The sequence below is a fragment of the Diplotaxodon limnothrissa genome, linkage group LG4 (genome assembly GCF_057381915.1).
Source record: "Diplotaxodon limnothrissa isolate DT_005_m linkage group LG4, D_limnothrissa_male_GT1.1, whole genome shotgun sequence".
Lineage (NCBI taxonomy): Eukaryota > Metazoa > Chordata > Actinopteri > Cichliformes > Cichlidae > Diplotaxodon > Diplotaxodon limnothrissa.
Genome location: NC_140599.1, coordinates 4,588,563 through 4,613,339, shown reverse-complemented (window position 1 = coordinate 4,613,339; position 24,777 = coordinate 4,588,563). Strand labels below are relative to the sequence as shown.

At 42.6% G+C, this 24,777-nt stretch overlaps 1 protein-coding gene and 1 pseudogene across 1 annotated transcript in view; one reads left to right on the top strand and one right to left on the bottom strand.

Annotated features, from left to right (window-relative positions):
• Positions 1-24,777, bottom strand: part of LOC146633074 (beta-1,4 N-acetylgalactosaminyltransferase 2-like) — a 61,945-nt gene that overhangs the window by 4,868 nt on the left and 32,300 nt on the right. Inside the window, exons 7-10 of the mRNA XM_085352902.1 lie at positions 14,306-14,419; positions 13,930-14,016; positions 12,506-12,687; positions 12,042-12,185 (exon numbers count right to left, since the gene is read on the bottom strand). Coding sequence (XP_085209028.1) covers positions 12,042-12,185; positions 12,506-12,687; positions 13,930-14,016; positions 14,306-14,419 — 527 coding nt within the window. The remainder of the gene's footprint in view (positions 1-12,041; positions 12,186-12,505; positions 12,688-13,929; positions 14,017-14,305; positions 14,420-24,777) is intronic.
• Positions 22,577-23,706, top strand: LOC146633076 (uncharacterized; annotated as a pseudogene).

Here is a 24,777-nt window from a genome sequence, read left to right as displayed (position 1 = left end):
AGAAACAAACTTATAGACGAGCAGCCACACATTTGTCCCTAAATGTGTATGGTAAAACCTTTTTACCTCCATATTACAATTAAAAAAGTTTTTATGTGTGTGAAATGTGTGTGTTGGTTGTTAATACATACAATGATGGCTGAAAACCTGTAGTAGTAATTGTAGTGTGGTGTATTACCCACTAGCCACCACAAGGGGGAGCATGGTCACAGTTCAGGTGTTATACAGTATGTTCTTTTCTATTTTTTGCACAAGTATCCTGTCTCTTTTTATTAACTTCTTCTTTATACTAAACTGTAAATAGACCCAGAGGAGAAGAAAACTCACCAATAAAAGAAAGAAAATGCAAATGCCTTCTAAAACAGAGAATCACGCTCACTGATCAGTCTGCTGTGAAACAATTACAGTTAGACAATACTAGTGGTTTAAAGGCTTCATGAAAACACAGACATATGCACATATAGCCATGCTGACAGCTCAGTGAGCCTCATAGCATGAGAAGGTTGAGGAAGTGGCTGGTTTCAGAATTCTACAGCACTGCAGCACTCACACTGAAGCCTGTGGTTGTCTCAGCTCGACCCAACATCCTGTGAAACTTGTGAAACGTGCTATTGCATATGTTCTGTGGAATTAACTACTGTAATTCCACAGAAGTGATGCAAATATATGCAAATTTAATAGAAGTATCTTTTACTCACCCTGGTTCTTGATTATTGTACTGTTATTACCTTAATTTTTTAGAATGGTAAATGGCCTGTATTTGTATAGCGCTTTTACTAGTCATGAAAACACAGACATATGCACATATAGTCATGCTGACAGCTCAGTGAGCCTCATAGCGTGAGAAGGTTGAGGAAATGGCTGGTTTCAGAATTCTACAGCACTGCAGCACTCACACTGAAGCCTGTGGTTGTTTCAGCTCGACCCAACATCCTGTGAAACTTGCTTTAACCTGCTTTCAACTTCAACTGCGCACGTGCTATTGCACATGTTCAGCTTTTAACTTCTGTAATTCCACAGAAGTGATGCAAATATATGCAAATTTTCACCCTGGTTCTTGATCATTGTATTGTTATTACCTTAATTATTTAGAATGGTAAATGGCCTGTGTAGAATGACCACTCGGTAGCTTTCTTGTGATGCTGCTTTATTGAACGTGTATCCAGCATGGGTTATCCGGTTGTTCAGTCTGACGTCACTAGCCGTGTCTGGGTCTAAACTCCGCTGCAGGTCCATATATCCAACGATCACTATGGCATTACTGAGAGTTGGAAAAACAGTCTAAAGTCTTTCATCTTTAATAAAATGATCAGCGTTCTGCTCTACCAGGTGTAACAATTGAGTTTAACATCCAGGCATCCATGAAAATGGAATTTATGACATTTAACGGAGTTAGAAGTTAGCAGGAAGTTAGCTCGCTAGCTTCTATCTAAATACAATATAGCATGTCCTGACTGCGGGGTTTTGGAAACAAATTAAAACGTACATCTCTGTTATCACTTCCAACATAAATGAAGACAGAAAACGAAACAGCAGTGACGTTTGTAGGGTTACTGAAGTTGGGCTAGCTGGTATATAATGATGTGCTACGTGACCGCTAGCGACACAGCTATGCTAGCATAATATGAACAAGCTAACTTTTTTTCCACTCGATAAAAGTTAACGTGAGTGTTTTCGGTGGTCAGGAACAAATGTAATCGCATGGCAGGGTGCTGTAAAAGGACCAAACTTCAGCCAGGAGAACAACTGAGATAATCCATCCACAATACGAGGTTAGTCATTCATATACTGCTGCATGGGCTGGGCTGTAGTTACATCCTAACGTTTTAAAAACTGAGCTTAAATAAATGATTAGTGGTAATAAAAGCCGAGGGAGGTCAGCAGTGATCACTGACTGTTTTAGGAGCTTTTTGAGATCAAATATAAGAAAATACAAAACATTAAATCAAATCAAATCAAATCACTTTTTATTGTCACATCACATGTGCAGGCACACTGGCACAGCACATGCGAGTGAAATTCTTGTGTGCGAGCCCCACAAGCAACAGAGATGTGCAAACACAACAACACAAATGAGCAAAATACAAGAATGGCCAACCTGAAACTAATAAATATATGTACAATATATAATAGTGTATGCATTTCTGGATGTGTATACTAAATATTTTCCTACGTGTGTGTGTGTGTGTGTGTGTGTGTGTGTGTATACACATTTTTACAAATTAAATAGTAAAAAAATAAAATAAAATAATAATAATAATAATAAAATATATAAAATATACAGAGTTGAATATGTGCAAAACAAGTGGCATTTATATACAGTGTGGAGTGCATAATGTTGAAGTTCCAGTAGTGAAGCTGAGGTGTCTATGACGTGTTCAGCAGTCTGATGGCCTGATGGAAAAAGCTGTCTCTCAGTCTGCTGGTACGGGACCGGATGCTGCAGAACCTCCTTCCTGATGGAAGCAGTCTGAACAGTTTATGGCTGGGGTGACTGGAGTCCTTGATGATCCTCCCCGCTTTCCTCAGGCACCGCTTCCTGTAGATGTCTTGGAGGGAGGGAAGCTCACCTCCAATTATCCGTTCAGAGCACCGCACTACTCGCTGGAGAGCTTTGCAGTTGTAGGCGGTGCTGTTGCCATACCAGGTGGTGATGCATCCAGTGAGGATGCTCTCAATGGCACAGCGATAGAAGGTCCTGAGGATGCGGGGGCTCATGCCGAATCTTTTCAGTCTCCTGAGAAAGAAGAGGCGCTGCTGCGCCTTCTTCACTGTTTTGTTTGTGTGTACTGACCACGTAAGATCCTCAGCCAGGTGTACGCCAAGGAACCGGAAGCTGCTCACTCTCTCCACAGCAGCGCCGTTGATGGTGATGGGGGTGTGTACTTCTCTGCACCTCCGGAAGTCCACTATCAACTCCTTTGTCTTTGCGACGTTGAGGGTGAGATGGTTGTCTTGACACCAGTGGGTCAGGGCGCTGACCTCCTCCCTGTAAGCCGTCTCATCACCGTTGGTGATAAGACCCACCACTGTAGTGTCGTCCGCAAACTTCACAATGATGTTGGAGCTGTTAGTGGCTGTGCAGTCGTAGGTGTAGAGTGAGTACAGGAGAGGGCTCAGTACACACCCCTGTGGAGCACCAGTGTTCAGTGTGATGGGGGATGAGGTGATGCTGCCCAGTCTGACCACCTGGCGTCTGTCAGACAGGAAGCTAAGGATCCAGCTGCAGAGGGAGCTGCTCAGTCCTAGATCCTGCAGTTTCCTGTCCAGCTTCGAGGGAACGATGGTATTGAATGCTGAGCTGTAATCTACAAACAGCATCCTCACATACGTGTCTCTCTTCTCCAGGTGTGACAGGGCAGTGTGTAGTGTCAGGGCTATGGCATCATCAGTGGACCTGTTGTGGCAGTATGCAAACTGTAGAGGGTCCAGTGAGTCGGGTAGTGCAGAGCAGATGAAGTCCCTGACCAGCTTCTCGAAGCATTTGCTTACGATGGGGGTCAGGGCTACAGGTCGCCAGTCGTTCAATGAGGAGATGGTGGAGGATTTGGGTACAGGGACGATGGTGGCCATTTTGAAGCAGGCTGGGACTACAGACAGAGAGAGGGAAAGGTTGAAGATGTGCGTGAACACTCCAGCCAGCTGAGCCGCGCATGACCTGAGGACGCGGCCGGGAATCCCGTCCGGACCAGTAGCTTTGCGTGCGTTCACCTTCCTGAAGCACCTCCGCACATCCTCCTCAGACACAGTGTGCGCACTGACGTCATCCGCGGTGCGCACACTGTCCGGTCTCATGGTGTTCGCTGTGTCGAATCTAGCGTAGAATACGTTTAGATCCTCACACAGAGAGGCCGTGGTCTGCGGTGTGCTGGTTTTCCCTCTAAAGTCTGTGATCGTGTTTAGTCCCTGCCACATACTCCGAGGGTTGTCAAACTGTTGTTCCACCCTGTCCCTGTACTCACGTTTGGCTGCTTTGATCATTAAACATGTTAACAACACAAAATCCATATTAAACGCAGACTACTTTAGACCCGGAAGTAGGATTCGTCGCGTCATCACTGAACAACCGGATAACAGCACAACAACGGGTGTGGCAGCTAAGAGAAGAACTGGACATAGACAGCCCTGCCGCAAAGCGTGTCCTAGTGGCGTAAAGCCGCAACGCCCACCCGCTCGACACAGGCAACCCAGTATATGACATCTCCCCCCCTTTTCATGTTATTTCCAATAACAAACCCCAAATAGAACAGCAACGACACAATGATAACATGTGACACTATAATAGCCTCTGGGCGGTTCTCTTAAGGACCGGGCACAAATGGCTTACTGTCGGCCTGAAGGGCAGTGTCCACAAAACAGGACTTATTAAACATGGTAAACCTTTATAAATACAGGCCATTTATATAAATACAGGCCATTTAAGGTAATTAAGTCAACCAGGTAACAGCAGTATTGGTTGCAGCTGAAAACATAAGTGCAAAACAGCAACAATACAACATTCCCACTCCCCAGTCCTTCTTTCTCTCCCATTACCCCAGTGTCTACAGATCCAGCCTGTTGACTGGCTTGCGTACCCGGCCGCACCTCATGTGTAACTGATCCGGTACGTCGGCGTGAGTGGGTGCAAGTGTTGGGGGAAGACTAGGGGCCAAAGGTGAGGTTTCTGGAGTGGACGCACCAGCGCACTGAGATGGCAGCTCCTCAGCGTCCACAGTGGGTGTTGGAAGGGGTTGTGGCATAGCCCGTGGAGATGGTTCGAGGCGGAGATGGCGGCGGTTCCGTCGCAGCACTGCACCTTGGGGTGTGGCAACGAGATAGGACCTCGGAGTGTCGCTCTCCTTGGAGATGATGGCCGGTGTTGCCCAAGCCTTCTCCCTGTCCAGCGTAGTTAGGACAGCATCCCCTGGATGGAGTGGAGGTAGGGGCTTAGTACCATGGCGGCAGTCGAAGTAGAACGCCTGCTTGGCCTTCTGACCAGCATCCCTTCGTTTAACCTCTCTTTTGTTTGGCCATTTAGGTTGAAGATTCTTCTCCAAGGTAGGCAGGGTTGTCCTGGTCTTCCTCCCCATAATAAGTTCTGCTGGGCTGAAGCTTGTAGTGGTACAGGGAGTAGACCTAAAGCACATTAGTGCTATCAGTGGGTCGTTGTGTCGAAGGATTTTCTTTGCAATCTGTACTGCCCTCTCCGCGTGACCATTTCCCCGTGGGTGGTGGGGACTAGACGTTATGTGGGCAAAATCCATCTCTCTCGCGAAGGCCTGGAACTCAGAGCTGGAGAACTGAGGGCCATTGTCACTCACCACCTTGTCAGGGATCCCAAACCTAGCAAAGGTCGACTTCAGTTTCTGAACAACTTGGCCACTGGTCGTGGATGGTAGGTGCGGTATTTCCAGAAAATGTGAGTAGTAGTCCGACACAACAAGATAATTATTCCGGTTGTGTTCACAGAGATCCAGGGCTATCCTTTGCCATGGACGATCCGGCAAAGGTGTGGAGATAAGCGGCTCCTTTGTCTGTGTTGGCCTCTGTGCCAGACATGTGTGGCACTGCAGCACTGCATTCTTTAACTCAGTGGAGAGCCCCGGCCACCACACAGATGAATTAGCCCTATCCCTGCACTTGGTGAGGCCTTAGTGTCCTTCATGTAGTTTGTGTAGAATGGCTGTTCTCTGTGACTTTGGAATGACAATTCTGCAGCCTCGTATAACCAGGCCGTCAGCCTCTGATAGCTCATTTTTCACTTACATGTACGCTTTAATGTTCAATGGCACACTAGCTCCGTATGCAGGCCAACCCCTGCGAATGTACGTAATGACAGTCTGTAGTTCAACGTCCGTTGCAGTGGCTGCTTTAATGCTTTCCATTCGGCTTGGGGACGCTGGAATGCCCTGTAACACGGTGGCTATGTAGCAGTCCACTTCACTGTGAGTGCTAGTGTCATCCTCAGCCCGAGTCTGTGGGCTCCGTGACAACGTATGGGCGATGACAAGCGTTTTGCCAGGGACATAGACGGCCTCCGGCTTGTACCTGTCATGAGCCTCATCAGGAGGCGTTGACACCTCAATGGAACATTGTCAAGGTCCCGGCTATTGACCAGGGGCACCAAAGGTCTATGGTCGGTCTCAAGCCTGAAGCGATCTAAGCCACATAGATACTTATCAAACTTCTCACAGGCCCAAACACTTGCCAAACACTCCTTTTCGATTTGTGCATAGCGTGTTTCAGCCTCCGTGAGGCGTCTAGAGTAGTAGGCAACAGGTTTCCACTCTGCGCCATGAAGCTGAAGCAGCACAGCCCCAAGCCTGTAGCTACTGGCGTCGGCAGATACGGCTGTGAGTCTGTTGACGTCATAGAAGGCAAGAACAGGTGCTGATGTAAGCGCTCTCTTAATGTTCTTGAAGGCTGCCTGCTGTGGGTGACCCCAGGTCCAACTGTTTTTGCTTTTAAGCAACTCGTACAGTGGCTGACATACTGTGGCAAGAGCAGGAATATATCTGCCCAGGTAATTAACCATTCCTAGGATCCGTTTAAGCTCTTGCACATTTTCTGGTGACGGCAGCTGAAGAATGGCGCTCACTTTCTCAGGGTCTGGCCTGACCCCAGAATAGTCGATCAGGTGCCCTAGGAAGCGAAGCTGGCTCTGTCTGAAGGAGCATTTCTCTCGGTTGAGCTTCAATCCGGCTAACCCAATAGGCTGCAGGACCTCCTCAAGTCAGGTGTCGTGTTGTTCCATGGTGGCCCCATAGACCAGGATGTCATCCATAAAGACCTCCACTCCTTCGAGCCCCTCTAAGGTCTCCAACATCTTTCGCTGAAAGATCTCTGGTGCACTTGTTATCCCAAAGGGCAGCCTCTTAACCCTTTAGAGCCGATCGGAGCGGGAACGCTCTGTTATGCGTAACTATTTTTAAATCCCGGTAGCACTGCAACCACGTAAGCTAGCGCAAAAATTTTTTTTGCATATGAAACCGGAGGAGTTGTACTTACATATTGTGCCATCAGCTTGTCCTAGGTCACGGTTTCCTTCCACATAAAGCTTTGCAAAAACTGCATAAAAAGTGCTTGCAGGAACAAAAACATAATATTCCAGAAACACGCTTTGCCGGTCCGATCAGCTGTTCAAAACACTTCCTACGTTGGAATAGACGTCAGCGCGAACTTTTGCATTTCCGCCATTACCTGGCCGAAACCGGAAGTGACGTCATTTTCGCGGAAATGTAGTCTTTTTTGCGATCAGGGCCTCAGGGCCTATACTGCTCTTTTTAAAAGTTATCTTTGACTTTATGACTTTCTGTGTCGTTTCTGGGATGCTTAGGACTCATATTGCACTGCTGGAAATAGTTTATTTTGATGCATATGCTGCTTTTTTGCAAATTTGCAGTATAATATTTATTTTCGTTTTTCCTGCAGTGTATAAAAATTGGTGTATTTCAAAAATAAAACTATGAAGACACTCAAAATAAATTTCCTGTGGTGGGAAACTATTTTGTGCAACTTTTTTGTATTTACAGTTTTGAGGGATAAGCCTCTTAAATTTCTCTAACTACAAATATATGTTAAAAAATCAAAAACGATTTTCAATTTTTTTGTAGTTTATTGCACTTTTTTGCAATTTATGTAATTACTATGCACTTAATGAATACATATTATTAAAATCTGGGCTATAATGGTTGTATTGATGTATAGCAACTTGAAATGCTCCCAAAAATGGCTCCACAGCATGTAAAAATATAATATAAGCTCTGGCGGACTTGGTTCTATGGTAGGTCTTAAAGGGTTAAAGCAATACCTGCCAAATGGCCTGATGAATGTTTGCAACTCTCGTGATGCAAAGGGATCTGCCAAAATCCACTGGCTGCATCCAGCGAGGAGAAGACCGTTGCCCCACTCAACCTGGACATGGTTTCCTCAGGGGTAGGCAAGATATAGCGCTCTCTTTTGACAGACTTATTCAGTTTTGTCAGATCAACGCAGATCCTGGCCTTTGCTGTGTTCTTCTTCAAGACAGGCACCATTGGGGCACACCATTTGGTAGGTTGGGTCACCCTCTCAATGACACCATGGTTCTCCATTCTTTGTAGTTCCTCCTTCACTTTCTGCAGCATGGGGAAAGGCACACGGCGTTCCGTATGCACCGCGTATGGCACAGCATCGTCCCTTAACTGAATTTTGACTGGTTCAGTTTTTGGTGTTCCGTGTTCACCGTAAAGTGGTTGGTTCCTGGTGAGTGTGATCGTTGCTTCATCAATTCTTCTCACCAGGTTCATCTGCACTGACAAGGAGCGGTTGAGAAGGTTGCTGACTCTGTGTCCACGAACCACATACACCTTGGACAGGTAGTCTTTGCCTTTATAACGTATTGTGGCCTTTAAGTAGCCGAGACATAACAGCTCTCCTCCGGGGCTATCTAGAGGGCGATCTGAAGGCTCTAGTGTTCTCTTATGAGCAAGTGTGTGGAATGTATCTTCATTTATGATAGTGACATCTGCTCCTGTGTCAATCTTAAATTCTATTGGGGCAGAGTCTAGCAGTAACTGCACAGTCCATGCTTCACTATTTCCTTTTGCATTACACACTGAGCCTAGAAAATATGAGGCCTGCTTGCTTTTCTCTGTCTCTGTAACCTCATTCACTGATCTGGTGTTACGACACACCCTGGCCCAGTGTCCAATTTTTCGGGAGCCATGGCAAACAGATTTTGCTGCCGGGCACCTTTCATCCCTGGCATGCTGTGTCTTCCCACATTTAATGCATTTCTTGTCACGCCCCGCCCATTTTTTTTCCTCGGGTAGCCTGCCTCGCTGTTGTTGTGATTTCCAGTCCATGCTTTTCCGTTTATCCCGTACATCCTGTACTGAGCCTCCAGCATCTCCCTGCAAGCTGACCTGCGCTGCGACCTCCTCTGACTGTCTGACAATCTGGGTCGTTTGTGCCAACATGAGGTCCTTCATCAGTTGTAGCCTGCGGGAGAGGTCCTTGTCTCGTATCCCGACCACAATACGATCATGAATATTTTCCTCTTTACATGCACCAAACTCACAGTGCTCTGAGAGGTCATACAGGGCTCGGATAAAACTCTCCACCGTTTCACCTGGCCGCTGGACACGCTGGTGAAAACATGCTCTTTCATGTATAATGTTCCGCTGCGGGGAAAAATACTCGTCGAACTTCCTCATTACGACGGCGAAGTTGTCACGACTTTCATCGGCGGCGAAGGTGAGTGACTTGTAAATGTTCTCTGCTTCATTTCCCAATTGCATAGATTAGGTAGCTCACCTGTACTTGTCCTTCGTCTTTGTGGAGTTTCGTTGCGATCCTGTAGCGCTCGAAACGCTGTTTCCAGTCGAGCCATTCCGTCGGCTTATCGAAGGGGAAGCTTGTCGGGGGATTAAACTTCTGTTTTCTCCCTTATGGCGTTATTCCGGCGATGGTCCGGGCCACTTCTGACACCATGTAGAATGACCACTCGGTAGCTTTCTTGTGATGCTGCTTTATTGAACGTGTATCCAGCATGGGTTATAACAGCACAACAACGGGTGTGGCAGCTAAGAGAAGATCTGGACATAGACAGCCCTGCCGCAAAGCATGTCCTAGTGGCGTAAAGCCGCAACGCCCACCCGTTCGACACAGGCAACCCAGTATATGACAGCCTGTATTTGTATAGCGCCTTTACTAGTCCCCCACTTTGCCTCCCCTAAAGCGCTTTACACACCCAGTCATCCACCCATTCACACACTGGTGGAGGCAAGCTACAGTTGTAGCCACAGCTGCCATTGGCCCTTCTGGCCAACACCAGTAGGCGGTAGGTGAAGTGTCTTGCCCAAGGACACAACGACCGAGACTGTCCCAGCCGGGGCTCGAACTGGCAACCTTCCGATTACAAGGCGAACTCCCAACTCTTGAGCCACGATCGCCCGAATCAGGTTTGTGTCTGGTGTCAGCATTGTCAGTTTTCATGTCTTTCCTGTCCTGTCACATGTAATTATCCTCAGCTGTGTTCCCCATGTGCTTCCACTTTCCTCATTACCTTCTGGGTATTTATGTCCGAGTCTCTCTCAGTTACATGTCACATTGTCCCTCGTACTGTGTGCTCCCCAGTGTCTCCTCGTGTGCATTAGTTCTATTAGTTTCCCAGTTTAGTTGGCTTTGAGTTTATTCTATGTGTCAGTGAGTTTACGTTTAGGTCCAATCCCTGCCTGCACACAGCCGTAACATGACAGCTGTTAACTATTATTAAAACTGATTTAATTAAATGAAAAAAAATGCATCAAAATTTTTGGAAAAAACTAAATTAATTTGGTAATGTTGTAACTACACAGCAAATTCAAAAGTGTTAAATTTTTTGGTGTTAATAGTCTCCTTGCAAAAGTAGAGTTAATTTTACTCTAAGTAGAGTCACATTTTTTTAATGTAACTCTGAGGTGTAAAATGATAGTAGTTAAAATCGAGTGTTAAAAATGAGTGTTTCTCTGTCAAATCTGGGGGTGTTACAATGGAAACATTAACTCTTGACCTCTTAACTCTGAACTCCTACAGGGGCTATGACACCAACAGAGTAAATTCACAGACTCCGCCCCCAGCACGGCTCCAATCGAAGCTGAAGTGAAGCCGTTTCAGAACATTTTGCTCTACATATTTGAGTTGTTTGCCATGCTTGGTAAGTCATTTTTTCAAAGATTGTTTCAATTATTATTATGAGCTTTTACTTCTGTGGCTCTTTGGAGTTGAGACAAAGCTGTGTGAAAGGCATTAGCCATGTTGCTCGGTGAAAGCATAATATTCTGTTTTAGCTAGCTGAAAGGTATTGTTTGCCGGCAAATACCACAGCCTTGAAAAAAGCTTGCATGTGAATTTTCAGTCAAACTTTTGGTCAAATACACCTAAAACAATGTCTAGAATGTGAAATGTTGGTATAATGGTGCTACTTGAAGCCTGAAAACGATCGCCCATAAAAAAACAAACAAAAAACGAGCAAACAGCAGTAGCTGACATCCTGACTGGATTCTACGTTAGCATAGATCCCTCCAGAGTTTTGTGCACACGGTTTAGGTAAAAATGAAAAAGGTTGAGGTTTTACATTTAGTTCAGTATTACCTGTTGCCTGTGTCTTTGTCTTTTGGGAAAATACTTTACACAAGTAATGGCTCAAAGAGGATTCCTTTTTTTTTTTTACTGTGCTGCAATTGTTTACTGGATTATTTGTGCCATTAATTAGTGTCAACTAATTTTTATTCAATTTCCGCACAGGATATGCTTGTGAAGATGGAATATGGGGGAGAGCAGAAGTGCGTTGAAGTTCCACAAAGGGATGAATGAAGGACATGCATATTGTATTGAAGAAATAAGTGATGAGAATGCTGTTATTTGCATTTACCATGTCAGACCTTTTGATAAACAAAATTCTAATGAAAGTGAGAACATGTACACTGTTACATCTTTCAGAAAATGTTTTGAAATTGTGGTGCACAGTTCAGAATAAATGTTTTTCAAAAACCATTGCATCTTTTTAGCAAATGTTTATTTCCAAAAGAAATTTCTAGAAGTTCAGAACAGTAAAATTCCCACTTTTTAGAATGAATTAGAAGATAACTCTTACGTAGTTAAACTAAAATACTCTTTGAGAGTTAATATATAAACTCTTAACACCAAGTGTTAAATTATCAACTCCAGACAGATTTGGTGTTTAACACTAAATCAGAGTTAACGTACCAACTCTCCAAAAAGAGTTAAATTAACACTCTCTGGTGTGGACCCATATAGACACTTTAATAGTGTTGAAATCAAATCTGACAGTGTTAATTTGGACATGCTGGATTTGCTGTGTAGATCAGATAAATCATCGTCAAGGAAAGAGTAAAGTCTATAAGAACGCCAATCAGTGTATTAAAAGGGTAAAAAGAAACTAAGTTACAAAGTTAAAGTTAAAGTTTTTTTTACCTAATTACAGAAATAGCTATGTATATTTGATGTTTGGTTGCAACCTGTATCCCATAAAGCAAATAGAAGTAAATTAACCCAAACAGGAGCCATTTCATTCTCACCACGTCAAGTTCTGGCATCGCTTCCATCACCTCTACAAGGTTCTCTATCTTCGTCTTCTCTGAAAACATAAAGTCATCATCCACCCACAGGAAGTACTTGGTGGTTACCTGGGAAACAGCCAGATTTCTGCCTGCAAACCAGCCCTGAGAAAGGAAACATCTTTCACATCTTAATGCAAATGATAAGAGTTCTAATTCTGATTTCAGATTTATCCTTAAATTGTGGTGGTGACCACATGTGACTGCAGTCCATTTATTCTTTATATAGTTAGTTAGATTAGCAGCAATTTAACATGCTTGATACAACTAAGTAACAGAAGTTTAGCTAATAAAATTTTAAATGCATCTGAAATCTGAATTATTTTCCTATCAGATTTTATAGAAAATTTCAAGAATTAAAGTAAAGTGACATATGTTCTAAATTTTGTATAGTCAGTTTAGTCCATAAGAATGTAGGTATATACCTGTGCTGGAGGCATAATGTAATGTTGAATGTTTTCTCCAGTAATGTGCTCCGTTTCAAAGCTGTCATCGGCAATAATAATTTTTACGTTGCTATAAAATTGCCGGATGCTGTCAAGCAACACTCTTAAGTGTCTATAGCGCTGGAAAGTTTTTGTTGTGATGGTGACTTGAGAGCTGATATCTGAGAGACAGAAGCAAACAAAGACTTATTTCAAGAAAAAGTAGGGTGATCTGCTACAGCATAGAATGAGTTATCGTAGGACACTTTTCTCTATGTGCATCCTTCTCTCACCTATTGTGCCATGGAAAAGTATTTGTCCCCATTCACTACAATGAAATGTTTCAGATATAAAATTGAGTTTTTAAATACTGATTTCACTTCTTAAGGGGGGGTAGACCTGGGCTATGGGCTATGTCCCAATGCAGTGGCTGCATCCTTTGGAGGACCCCGCCTTTGCAGTCTATGTGGGCCAGGTCCGAGAAGGCCAGAAGTGCGATTCTGTGAAATGGGACGGTCTAGTCTTCAGATTTGTGTCACTGTGTCGGTGGAGTTTAATAAACTCAGCCATCTGCTCCTTGCTATCTAAAATATAACAGAATATTGGAGTAAATTCTCAACCATCTCACACTTCTGTTTAATCAGTTTTCTGTTTGACGTTTATTGAGCTGTGTGAAAAAACTTTAATCTCAGCTAAACTGATTTACTGAGGAACAAATAAAACACTGAAAAACACCAAACAATAACATTTTTAATCAACAAGTGACTTTATATTTCATGTTTAACCTGAGTAGTGAAAGACTGCGCGAGGGTCTGAAAATGATGTGTCGGGAGTTCACTGTACTCGCCGGCTCAAGTTAGCCTTGACCACCCAGTCAGCTATCGAGCTGGTCGGTAACAGACGTCTCCGAAAACATCGGAGCACTTTTTGCAAATATGCGATGTCTTGATAAATCGAGCAGATATTTGAACTTGACACAGCTACATTCTCGCCTGAAAATTTGTTAATTTTATTTTGTGACCCAAAAAGAGTAATATTTTAAACTCTTCAGCCACGCTCCTCAACTAAGTAGCACCAATAACACCAAAAGGGATTGGATCACTTTTTTCAATAATGAAAGAATTCAACATTTAAAAATTGCCTTTTGTATTTACCCAGATTATTTGTAAATAATGTTAACCTTTATCTGATGATCTGCAACATTTAAGTGTGAGAAATATGCAAAACAATATTCAATAAGAAATCAGGAAGGGTGCAACTACTTTTTGAAAGGACTGTACACCTCTAGTGAAGAACCTTGAAAACAGAATTAAGTTAGAAACATTTCATTCATTGGAGGAAGGCAGTCTAAGTTGGCCATAATTTCAGGAATCAATACATGGTACCATCACAGAGATTTTTAATTCCTAGGAAGAACAAACTACCTGTTCCCATGTCATACAGGACTGGTACACGAGGCTGTTTGATGGCAATTGGAAACACAGCTTCATGCATTTCAAACTGGAAAGTGGCTAAAATCAGAAAACAAAAAGCTCAGATTAAATACAGTGCAAAGGACACTCTTGTATAAAGAGAAAAAACAAAAACATAACAAAACATAGTCACTGATTTTCCAATAAACCTTAGAACAGCACACAAACTGCATAACTGGAAAACACTTTGTCTAATTTCACTTTTGCTTTCACTTATTTTGCTTGGACATGACATACGGAATTCAGAAACAATCAAATTTCATGCAAAACTTTATTTTCATATAGAATTTCAAATTTCTAGCTCATTTAACATTGTTTAAACACATACCAAGGTCTCCAGTGTTTATGTGGTAGTCAGTGCTGGTATAGGACACTTTGGCTAGCAAGTTGTTGAGGGTCACCAGGCTGCGAGACTCGATAATCAGTTTGTTCTTACCAGATCCTGTTAATTCAAACCACAAAATTTCACAACAGCATTAAAATGACTTGATTAATAGTTCAAGTTTTAAAGTCAATAAATATGACAAAGTGTACACCCTACAAGCTATATAGATTATATAAAAATGAATTCAAACAAGGTCTGTTTATTCTGCCTTTTTGCCTAGCTGAAATCACACTTTCTTATATTTTTTAAATAACAACTAAAGGCGGGACACATTTTCAAGAAAAAAAAAGTTGAAAAGCAGTCAGTGAGTTCACAACAACACTGAGAAAAATAAACAAATTGCTAGTGTTGTATGTTGCTTTCTCATACAACATAATTATGAAAAATAATGCTAATGTACCAGATGTAACATATCCAATCGATATATGCAAAGAAACTAGAACTGTCCATAAACCCTCCTGTTGTGTGCATCCCCACCCCCCTTACTTTAGTGTTCCCGGTAACAATTGACTGGTCTGTTTTAACAGCTCTTAAATTAACATAACACTGAAATGAAAGAGGTACTCATTACTTTTATATGTTCAAATGCATAGTGTGGAGGATGTCATAAGGCCTTGAGGTAATCAAATGAGTGTTTTAATTTGTAAATGGGTCAGGTTCGACCCAAATACAACAGGAAGGTAAATCAAGATGTGTAATAATGAGTTTAATACAGGGAAACAGTATTAAACACAAGAAGAAAGGGAGGTGCAAGAAGGCATGGAAAGTAATGACACCAGCTGAAATCTATCAGTAATTAGAAAGCAACCCTGCCAATCCTCAGTACCAAGTGATGGCCTATAAAAAGGTGTCGCATTACCAAGGTTATTGCTTGTTTCATAACACAAGAAACATCTGATGATTGTTAAAATCATTAAGTTCTCAAGTCACGGTCAGTGGGAGCTGACTGTCAGGGGCAGATCTAGAAGGTTGGCATGTGCCACCCTAATATGATCTCTTGCCACCCCAAGTACCACCCTACTTTTGCATACGACAGTGTTGTGCTTTAAAATAAGATAGCATTAACACTTTGAGCACAGTTACAGTTAGCAGTGAATATAAATTCTACAAATGAATATACTGCATAGTGTTACCCCCCTCCACCATTAACAAGAGGTTCAGCCCATAGCACATTTCGAAGAACACCATGGGAATTTCAGATTTCACACAGGTGGTTGGTTGTTACACAATGAAGGTGAGTGTTATTAACCCTCTGTGGTCCACAGGCACGCTGCACCTCCAAATCACATGTCTGATTTAAGCTGACATAGCAACAAGCTGCAGCCACGCTGAGTCTTTCAGCCCGTGTTGAAAGTTCGGACTTCAAAGTATACACCGTTTTTTAAATTTTAATTACAGGCCAGTAAATTCAGAGTTATGATAGAAAAAATATAATATAAGCCATGCTTTTTTCTAAATACTATTGTCATGTTTTGTTTTGTATTTTTGTTTTGTTTTCTTTTAAAGCATTTTCTAAGGACAGATAGGAAGAGGGGAAAGTTTTGGAAATGACAGCAGCGAGACAGAGCGAGTGACAGAGAGAGAGAGATATTGATATCGAGTTTTTAGATGTGGGAGATTTGTGACGTTTAGCTTTGAGTGTGTAGTTAGTGTGTTGTGTAGTCGTTGTTTTAATTTGTGTGTCAGTGAGGGTACTAATGACTGTCATAAAGGCAGATTGCAATGTAAGCACTGTGACCAGGTAGAAAACCAGAGGAGTGACACAACTCCTGTTGTCAGGCCTGCAGGGTTTATCCCTGTGGGGTTCTCCTCTGTCTTGTGTCCGACAAACACATAATAATTTGTGGGGCATCTTATTTTGACACTCGATTGTTCTCTCTTTTTAGTTAGAGTAATATTTTTAAATGGTTGTTCAAAATTGTAAAAAATTCCAGGTGTATTTTTAGATAAATAGTTGAAAATGTTTACAAAATGTGTGAAAAGGATTTTGTGTTTTTTGTGTGATTTCAGATCAGTTGTGATAATACAGTATGTCAATGAAAAAAACAACAAAATTAATACATGTGAGGTTGAGCTGTAAAGAATGATACCAAGCAAGACAGGGAAAAAAATGTAACAATTTAAAGGTGAAATACAAATGTAAAATCAAAAGGAGTCAAAAATAAACAGTCATATTTTGGACCTCAGAGGGTTAAATCATTTAAATTTTTGTTCATGACGGTGCAGATTTCTGACATTTTGTGTAAATTAAGCATGCAAAAATTAGATTTTTTTCTAACAAAAAACCAGTGAAACTTAAGATAGACATGTGTTTGTAAATGAACCGCCCCATGTTGTGCAGCTTTCTGGATTTTATACGTATTGGGCTACATATTTATTATATATATATACATATATATATTAGGGGTGCAACGATATTCGTATCGATATTGAACCGTTCGATACAGTGCTTTCGGTTCGGTACGCATATGTATCGAACGATACAACATTTGTAAATTATTTTATCAACTTTCCTTCTGACGATGCTGTCTGGGTGGAGCGCTCAGTGAATCTGCGTTCGACTACTCCACCTAGGCTGCACTGTCGAGTGCAGATCCACTGAGCGCTCCACACAGACAGCATTGTCAGAAGGAAGAGCGCAGGGCAAGCTAGCGAGACAGAAGTTAAGCTCTCCTTGCAACATGGCAAATTGAACTTCCCCCACCCTCATTCAGATCTGGCGTTTGGAATTATTTTGGTTTTCATGTGATGTATGACCCTGAAGGTAAGCGCGTCATGGACTAAAGTAAAACAGTATGTTGGATGTGCCACGCAATGCTCAATTACATGGGTGGGAGCTAGTGTGTTAGCGCACTTAGCTCGTTAACGTGTTGGCCGTCTAGCCCCATGCACGGGGCGATCGGCGGTAGCTCGTTAACGGAGATTTGCCATGTTGTGGCGTTAACGTCATTTTAACGAGGTTAACCTGAAAGCACTAGTGGGAACACAACGAATATGACTGCACATTTACGCCAACATCATCCTAGTGCAAAGACAAAAACAACAAGCACGCATGCTACAAACTTTACCTGAGTCATTTAGACAGATGTTAGCACATGATTCTCCTTATGGGGACCTGATATGTTTAATATGCTGCTGAGAATATAGCCCAGAAGAAGCGGATAGTATAGCTTTTATTTTGGAAAGAGCCATTTCTCTGTAATAAACTCTCTTTTCCAAAGATGAGTGATTCCTCAATCAGATACAGGGCTCGCAAAATCGCTAGCCCGACGTCCCGGGGCTAGCGATTTTTCCAGTCGGGCTACCAAAATCTATCTCTGCCCTGCCCGTCGGGCTATTGTAGGAAGGAAAAATATATGTCAATGCTTTTGCATTCTTTCGGAAATGTAGCTGGGTAATTATGTCATTGGCATCGGTGAGCCACTGTCAATATGTGACATTGAAATCACGTTTGAATTTGCGCTTGTTTTTTTGCTTTCACTTTGCAATCGCGCGAACTGTGTATAGAGAGCGACAGCACTGATCTGTGAGTGATGATAATTTGTGCACCAATTCCTCTGACATCGTCTTATTAATCGTTAGCTTACTATGCAAACATGACAAGTGAAATCTCCCGCAGCAAGCTTAAACATGTGAGAGGTTGATCGCGCAGAGAATCGCTGAGCTTATGTGAGTGCGTGTGTAAAAGCATTTCAGTTCTGCTGAGCCAAATAAGACAGGTCAGGGTGAAGAAGTGACAGCCAAAGAAAAGCTTACCACAAAACGGGAAAGTTATGACAAATCAGACTATAAGGCAAAAAGAAAGTGCAGCTTTATGGTTTCATGGACAAAAGAATTTCTGTGGCTGCAATATGACGAGCTAAATAACCAGGGCTGCACATAAATGGTCCGCAGGTGTGTATTCACTGTCAAAATAAAAAACATGCACAAGGGTTAGGGTTAAATTTAAAAACTGTACTTTTGAGTTAAAATATATATTTATAATTTTAATAAATGACAAATTAAAAAGGCATGAACATTTTTTTGTATCGAAAAAATATCGAACCGTGACACCAAAGTATCGAACCGAACCGAACCGTGAATTTTGTGTATCGTTGCACCCCTAATATATATATATATATATACCTACAGTACATAAAAACAAAATTCACATGTTTTATGTGAATTTTATGTCAAACTAACGTGTTTAATCATGTGGGCTACAGAAAAGAATTAAGTTATAGATTACATTTATATGAAAAGCGTGTATACTTAATGCATTTGAACCATTACAACATTGTAACCATCTGCATATGTGTTTGAAAAAAGAAGGCTTTGATTTTGCCACCCCATTTGATTTCTCTGTGAAAAAAGGCCAACATTTAGAGATATTGTGTCACTCCTCCGTCCAGGCGGCTTCTCGCAACGGCATCATATGTTCCGGACCAGCTGAACCAGAAGCTATGGCCCTGCTCACCAGATTACCCAACACCTGCCTCACCAGAGGAATGAGACAACACCCGATCAGCAATAAACCTAGAAAAACTAAAAGAGAAAACATGGCAGACATAAACAATCCCTTATATTGCCCAAAAACAGATGTGAACCAGTCTCCCAGCCTCGAGTTCACGCCTGATTGCTCATGCATGGTTCTAGATAACGCTTTCAAATTCTCGAGCGCCCGCGTGACCGTTCCGTCCGGAGCTGTATTGTTGGGAATAAAGGTGCAACATAAATCTCCGAACATCGCACACACGCCTCCCTTCTCAGCCAATAACATGTCCAGCGCCATGCGATTTTGGATTCCCATTAACGACGTCGGACCTAATTGTTCTGCAAGACCTTCCACCGCGTCCCTAGTGAGATTAGAGAGTCTCAACACATTATAATGAACATAATTAATGCGATCAACATTTTTATTTGGAGTCACCCACAGAAACACACTTTCAAACCCGGCCGCTATCTGATCAACTAACTTATACTCATCTGGAACTCCTCTGGGAACTCCTATTGAGTCTATCCAGGTTGGCGAGTCCCGTCTTGGATCATACTTGTGGATACCCCCTGTGGCTCTCCTCCGTCTGGGTGTAGACACACCCGCGCCTTGCTGTGGAATTGTCTCTAGCCTACTGCCTATGAGCATCAAAGGTGCAGCTAGGCGCACCAGAGCACACGTTCCCACACTCCCCAAGGGAACCTGCACCAAAAGGGTGTACTCCCCACAATAATAATATAGCCCACCTCTCGCCCAGGTGCCTATAATTGTGCTTGGGTCACTTACATCATTGGTAGTCCTACCTGTGATTGTCCTCTGACACCAGCTTGGATCAATCCTTCCTAGCCTAAATCTCACTCTGTCTGTAGAAAACTCAAAACATGTATAATTATCTCGTTTTGGTGTGAATGAACCTGGTTGTGTACGTTTATCAATTGGCGGATATAAACCTGACAAAGTGGTGCAGTTACCTGTGTCCACCGCCTCTCTAGTTAATCTCAACATGCAATTATATCCCCACTCATCCTCTGGATACAGAGGAGCGGGTTCAGTAAACAAATGTGGTCGAGCGGTAGCACAAGCAACACAATCAACCACTTTCTGCTCCTTAGCATTTTGAGCCACCCAATCTAACCAAAGATTCCTATCTCCAAAACCTGTGGCACACTCTATCAACTCCTGAGGTTTTAACCTAGTATAATCAGTGGCAACAAACCATTTTTCTTCTGGATCCTCGTAAGTAACTGTCTCTACGGGATCCGTTTGCACCGTGAGATTCAGTGCTGAGTCATTTCCCAGCGGTTTAGACCTGGGATTAAATAAATTCACCCAAATTAACCCGAATGGATCTGTCCCTACTTTATCTACCCCTACTACTAAATAAAACGCACCTCCATCAAACCCAGGTTCAGGGAGTTCACTCCATGGTCCTAGGGAAAGAGTAATAGGGTTATTTGTAACAGAATAATCTCTCTGAATAGCTATTCCTTCAAGGGCCGGTGGCACCGTTGGCTGCCATCCTACCCCTGTCCACGCGACCACATCCTGCCAAGAACACCACTGATCCGTTACATAGGTGTAGATCTCACTATCCCATGATGGGCCCCACACCGACTTAGGGTAACACATCATTGGATGATAACAAACCCACACATTATATGTTCTCCAGCTATTCCCGTCACCCGAGCATTTAATTACCTCACACAAATCGAATGTAAACGCTGTCGTGGATCCATTAACATACCCAAACTCTGAACCCTAAGAAAATTTCTCTAGATCCACACCTGCTGATTGTGCAAGAGTGAGAACGAGGACCCAGGTTCAGACACAAAAGGAGATAGAGCGGAGAGTTAAACCAAAAGTGAGACGTTTTATTTTAGCTGATAAACATGAATACAAAATAATGCGAGGCAAACTGGGCGACAAATTAAACTGCTACTAAACTAAACTGGGAAAACGGAACAAGATAACTGTGACTAATCACGATGACTATGATAACTATGATTTCTATGATGACTGTGACTATGAGTGCTATGACTAGACGTGGTGTCACAGACGTTCTGACAAAGACAAGACAATGAAAAACACAGACTAAAAACACACAAGGGGGGGGGTCAGGAATCACATAGGGAAACAGCTGACACACATGAACCTAATAATGGGACAGGGGAAGTGAAACTAAATACAATGAACAAAGAAAACCAGGCTCTTTCAAAATAAGACAGGAGGCAGACAATACTGACTTGATAACAAGGGAGACTGGACAGTGTTGGGGAGTAACGGAATACATGTACCGCCGTTACGTATTTAAAATACAAAATATGAGTAACTGTATTCCGTTACAGTTACCGTTTAAAAAGGTGGTATTCAGAATACAGTTACTTTGTTGAAATAAATGGATTACACTGCGGTACTTTCCTGTTTCATTTTGTCGCGGGTCAGGACTGTTTGGGTTTTGTTTGACAGCTACGTTCTGTTGTTCAAGGCGGCAGCGTTACGGTTGCCATGGTTACAGGGCGACGCTCTCTCTCTCTCTGCGACCGTGTGTTTCCTGGGTGAGAGAGCGCCTTTTGTTGTTGTTGTTGTTGTTGTGCTAAGCTAACAGGCAGAATGCTACAAGCATAGCTCTAAAGAATGTAGCATCATGGGCAGTGTAGTCCGTGCTGCAGGGAGAATGGACTGTGTAACGGTCTTTTGCATTTGATGTTTGTTGCATTTGATGTTTGTTGCATTTGATATTTGTTAAGCTGTATGTCTGGATTTTGTTCCTTTGCGCCCTCTGGTGGTGAACTGTGTAGGGTACAGCTTTGCTGTTTGGGTCTCCACCCAGCCACTTTTCTTTTGCTAGCGCACATGGTGTCTGCATGCTGCAACTCACAGTTAGCTCCACACATGGAGAAAATATTGTTTAAAGAGTGAAATAATTGATGAAGAAGATGGAAGATAAGGCAATAAGGCCATAAAGGACTATTTAGCACCTCCTGGATGTCAGCTCACGAGGTTTGTGTATTTTAAATGGTTTATTTTCTGTAATTAAGGATTTTTTGATTGATTGACATTACGTACAAGAGCGCATTTTGATGTGATGTTTTTGTTTTATTGTTTTGTCCGTGAGCAGTTCTCACGGGTTGCCAAGACCAGAATAAACCCTGTTTTATAACTACATCGTGCGTACGTCAATCCTTGAGGGTGCTACAGTGAGAACTCCGCTCTGCACGGGTAGATGAAGGACGCAGCCCCGCAGGAAAGTCAGGTGCCCCGAAAATAAGTGTTGCCTCAATTAAAGGACTGAATATAATTAACCAAAAGAAAGAGAAATAAAAAGGAAAAGGACTGTAAAAATAATTAAGATAAGTTTCCTTTTATAAATGAACAAAGGACTGGAATATTTCTTCTTTTTTCTTTCTTTCTCATTGTTTACATTTCTGCTGTTCAAGTGACTGATATTCATACAGTGTTAAGTTAATGTTGTGATGAGTAACCTGTGTATTGTGCATATGGTGGGCTTCAGCAGTTGCTGTATGAAACAGTATTACTGGCTTGGACAAGATATGTAATGTGACTTAAGTATACACGTTAAGTGATGTTTAAGGAGTAATAGTAATTACTGTGCTTTAAAGTTGTAACAGTAAATGTAGATTAATATTCATTTGCTCCTCAACTACCAAATCAAATTTAAGCTGCTGCACCTTTACATTGAGTCTAAGTAAGATACACAAAAAACCCAAACCCCTCCAACGATGGCAGAGTTTGAGGCTAATCCAGAAGTCAGTGAAAAGGGTGATGTGGAACAACTCTCTGCAGATGAGCAACTACAAGCAGTTGAAGGCACAGCTGATGATGTTTCTACTACCTCACAAAGAGCACGACAGAGCCAACGAGTCCGTACATTGACGGAAAAGGGCAAAGAACTGTACGGTGAGCACATAAAGAAGGCTGCACATCGTTTCAGTGTGCGCTATGAGAAGTGGAAGGTTGTCATTAAGGATGCCAAAAGAGCTATAGATGGTCAATGCTCAAAGGATCTGCTACAAGAACATGTTTCCAAGGTTTTGAGTGCTTCTAAGGATGTGAATGCAGCCTATGATGACTTGAGACGTATTGAATCTCCAGATAGTGACACAAGACGAAGGATGGATACGTGTGAAGCCATAACAAAGACAATTATTGAATCTGTAAGAAAGTGTCCAAGCCCAAGTAGTGCGGAGGTTCAAAGAGATGAAGAACTTTGGAAGGACACTGAGTCTTCATCTAAATCCGTAGCCTCAGATGTGAAAAGTCAAAGGGATGAAAAATGGAAGGAGACTGAGTCTATGCCTAAGTTAGAAGCCTCAGACAGGATGAGTGTTAAGTCACACCACACTAAGCTCTCTTCTCATTCGAGGGTTTCCTCTAGACACTCCAGCCGGCTCTCGGCTAAAAGACAAGATGCAGCTGCTGAAGTTGCAGCAAATGAGGCTGCTCTCCAAGTTCTGCTTGAACAAGAAATCCATATGAAGGAAATTGAAAGGCAAGAAGCAGAAATAGCACAAAGACAAAAGGCTCTAGAAGCTAAGCGCAGAGAAGTAGAGCGACTTGAGACTGTAAAAAAGCTGAATGCAGCAAAGGCTCGACAGCGGGTGTATGAACAAAGTGAATGTTCAGATGAAGAAATATACAACCTACTTCACCACAGATCTGATAAGAAAAATGAAGTCAAGTCTGAAAACAATGACCAGCATATGAAACGGTGTTCCTCGCCACGAAATGTGACACCGCTCCGAGAGGTGAACACAGAAGATCTGGTCAAGGCATTTGCAGTGTCTCTTAATGCAAGTCGTCTTCCGGTACCAGAGCCAACAATATTCAGTGGCGACCCTATCAGATATAATGATTGGAAAATTTCCTTTCAGACTCTGATTGACAGGAAAAATATACCAACTGAAGAGAAGACTTATTATCTGAGGAAATATGTAAGTGGACCTGCAAGGAAGGCAATAGAAGGCTACTTCCCGCTTGGCACAGAGTCTGCATACTATGCAGCATGGACAGTTCTCGAAGAGAGGTATGGCAATCCCTTCCTAGTAGCAAAGGCCTTCAGAGACAAACTTGACGCATGGCCTAAGATAAGCTCTAAAGGCAGTATGGAACTTCAAGCATTTGCTGACTTCCTTTGCTGCTGTAAGACAGCCATGTCGCAAATGAAGGGGCTTGAAGTGCTCAATGACTGCAATGAAAACCAAAAAATGCTCGCAAAACTTCCAGATTGGCTTACTTCAAGGTTGAACAGAAAGGTTACAGAAGTGCAAGAAGAGACTCACACCTTTCCAAGCTTCAGCCAATTTGTAGATTTCATCTCACGGGAAGCCAAAATTGCCTGTAATCCCATAACATCTCTCTTTGCTCTGAAGCCAAGTGATACTGAAGGGGCAAAAACCACAAGGAACAGAGGCAATGGAGCAAAGGTGCTAGCAACTAACTGAAATGAAAGGACTGTTAGTGCTAGTTGTGTGTACTGTGAAAGGTCGGGTCACAGCCTACTTAAGTGTAGAAGGTTCATAAATGAGAGCATTGTTGAGAGACTAAAGTTTGTTCAAGACAAGAAGTTATGTTTTGGCTGTCTGAACTCTGGTCATCGCTCCAAGGATTGTGAAGGGAGAGAAACCTGAGACACATGTAATAAAAGACATCCAACATGTCTTCATGACAATCGCACGAAGGAAGAAAGAACAAGGAGAAATCCACATAAGAACAGTGGCAGGACAAGACAAACGAACGCAGATGTCTCACAAGACAACAGTGTCACACCAACAACAAGTGAAGCAACTTCTAACAGAGTCACGCAGAATGTTGACGACACTCACACATCTTCCATTATTCCAGTATGGGTGTCAACCAAAGGTGAGCCAGAGCATGAAATTCTTGTGTACGCGCTCCTTGATACACAGAGCGATACGACCTT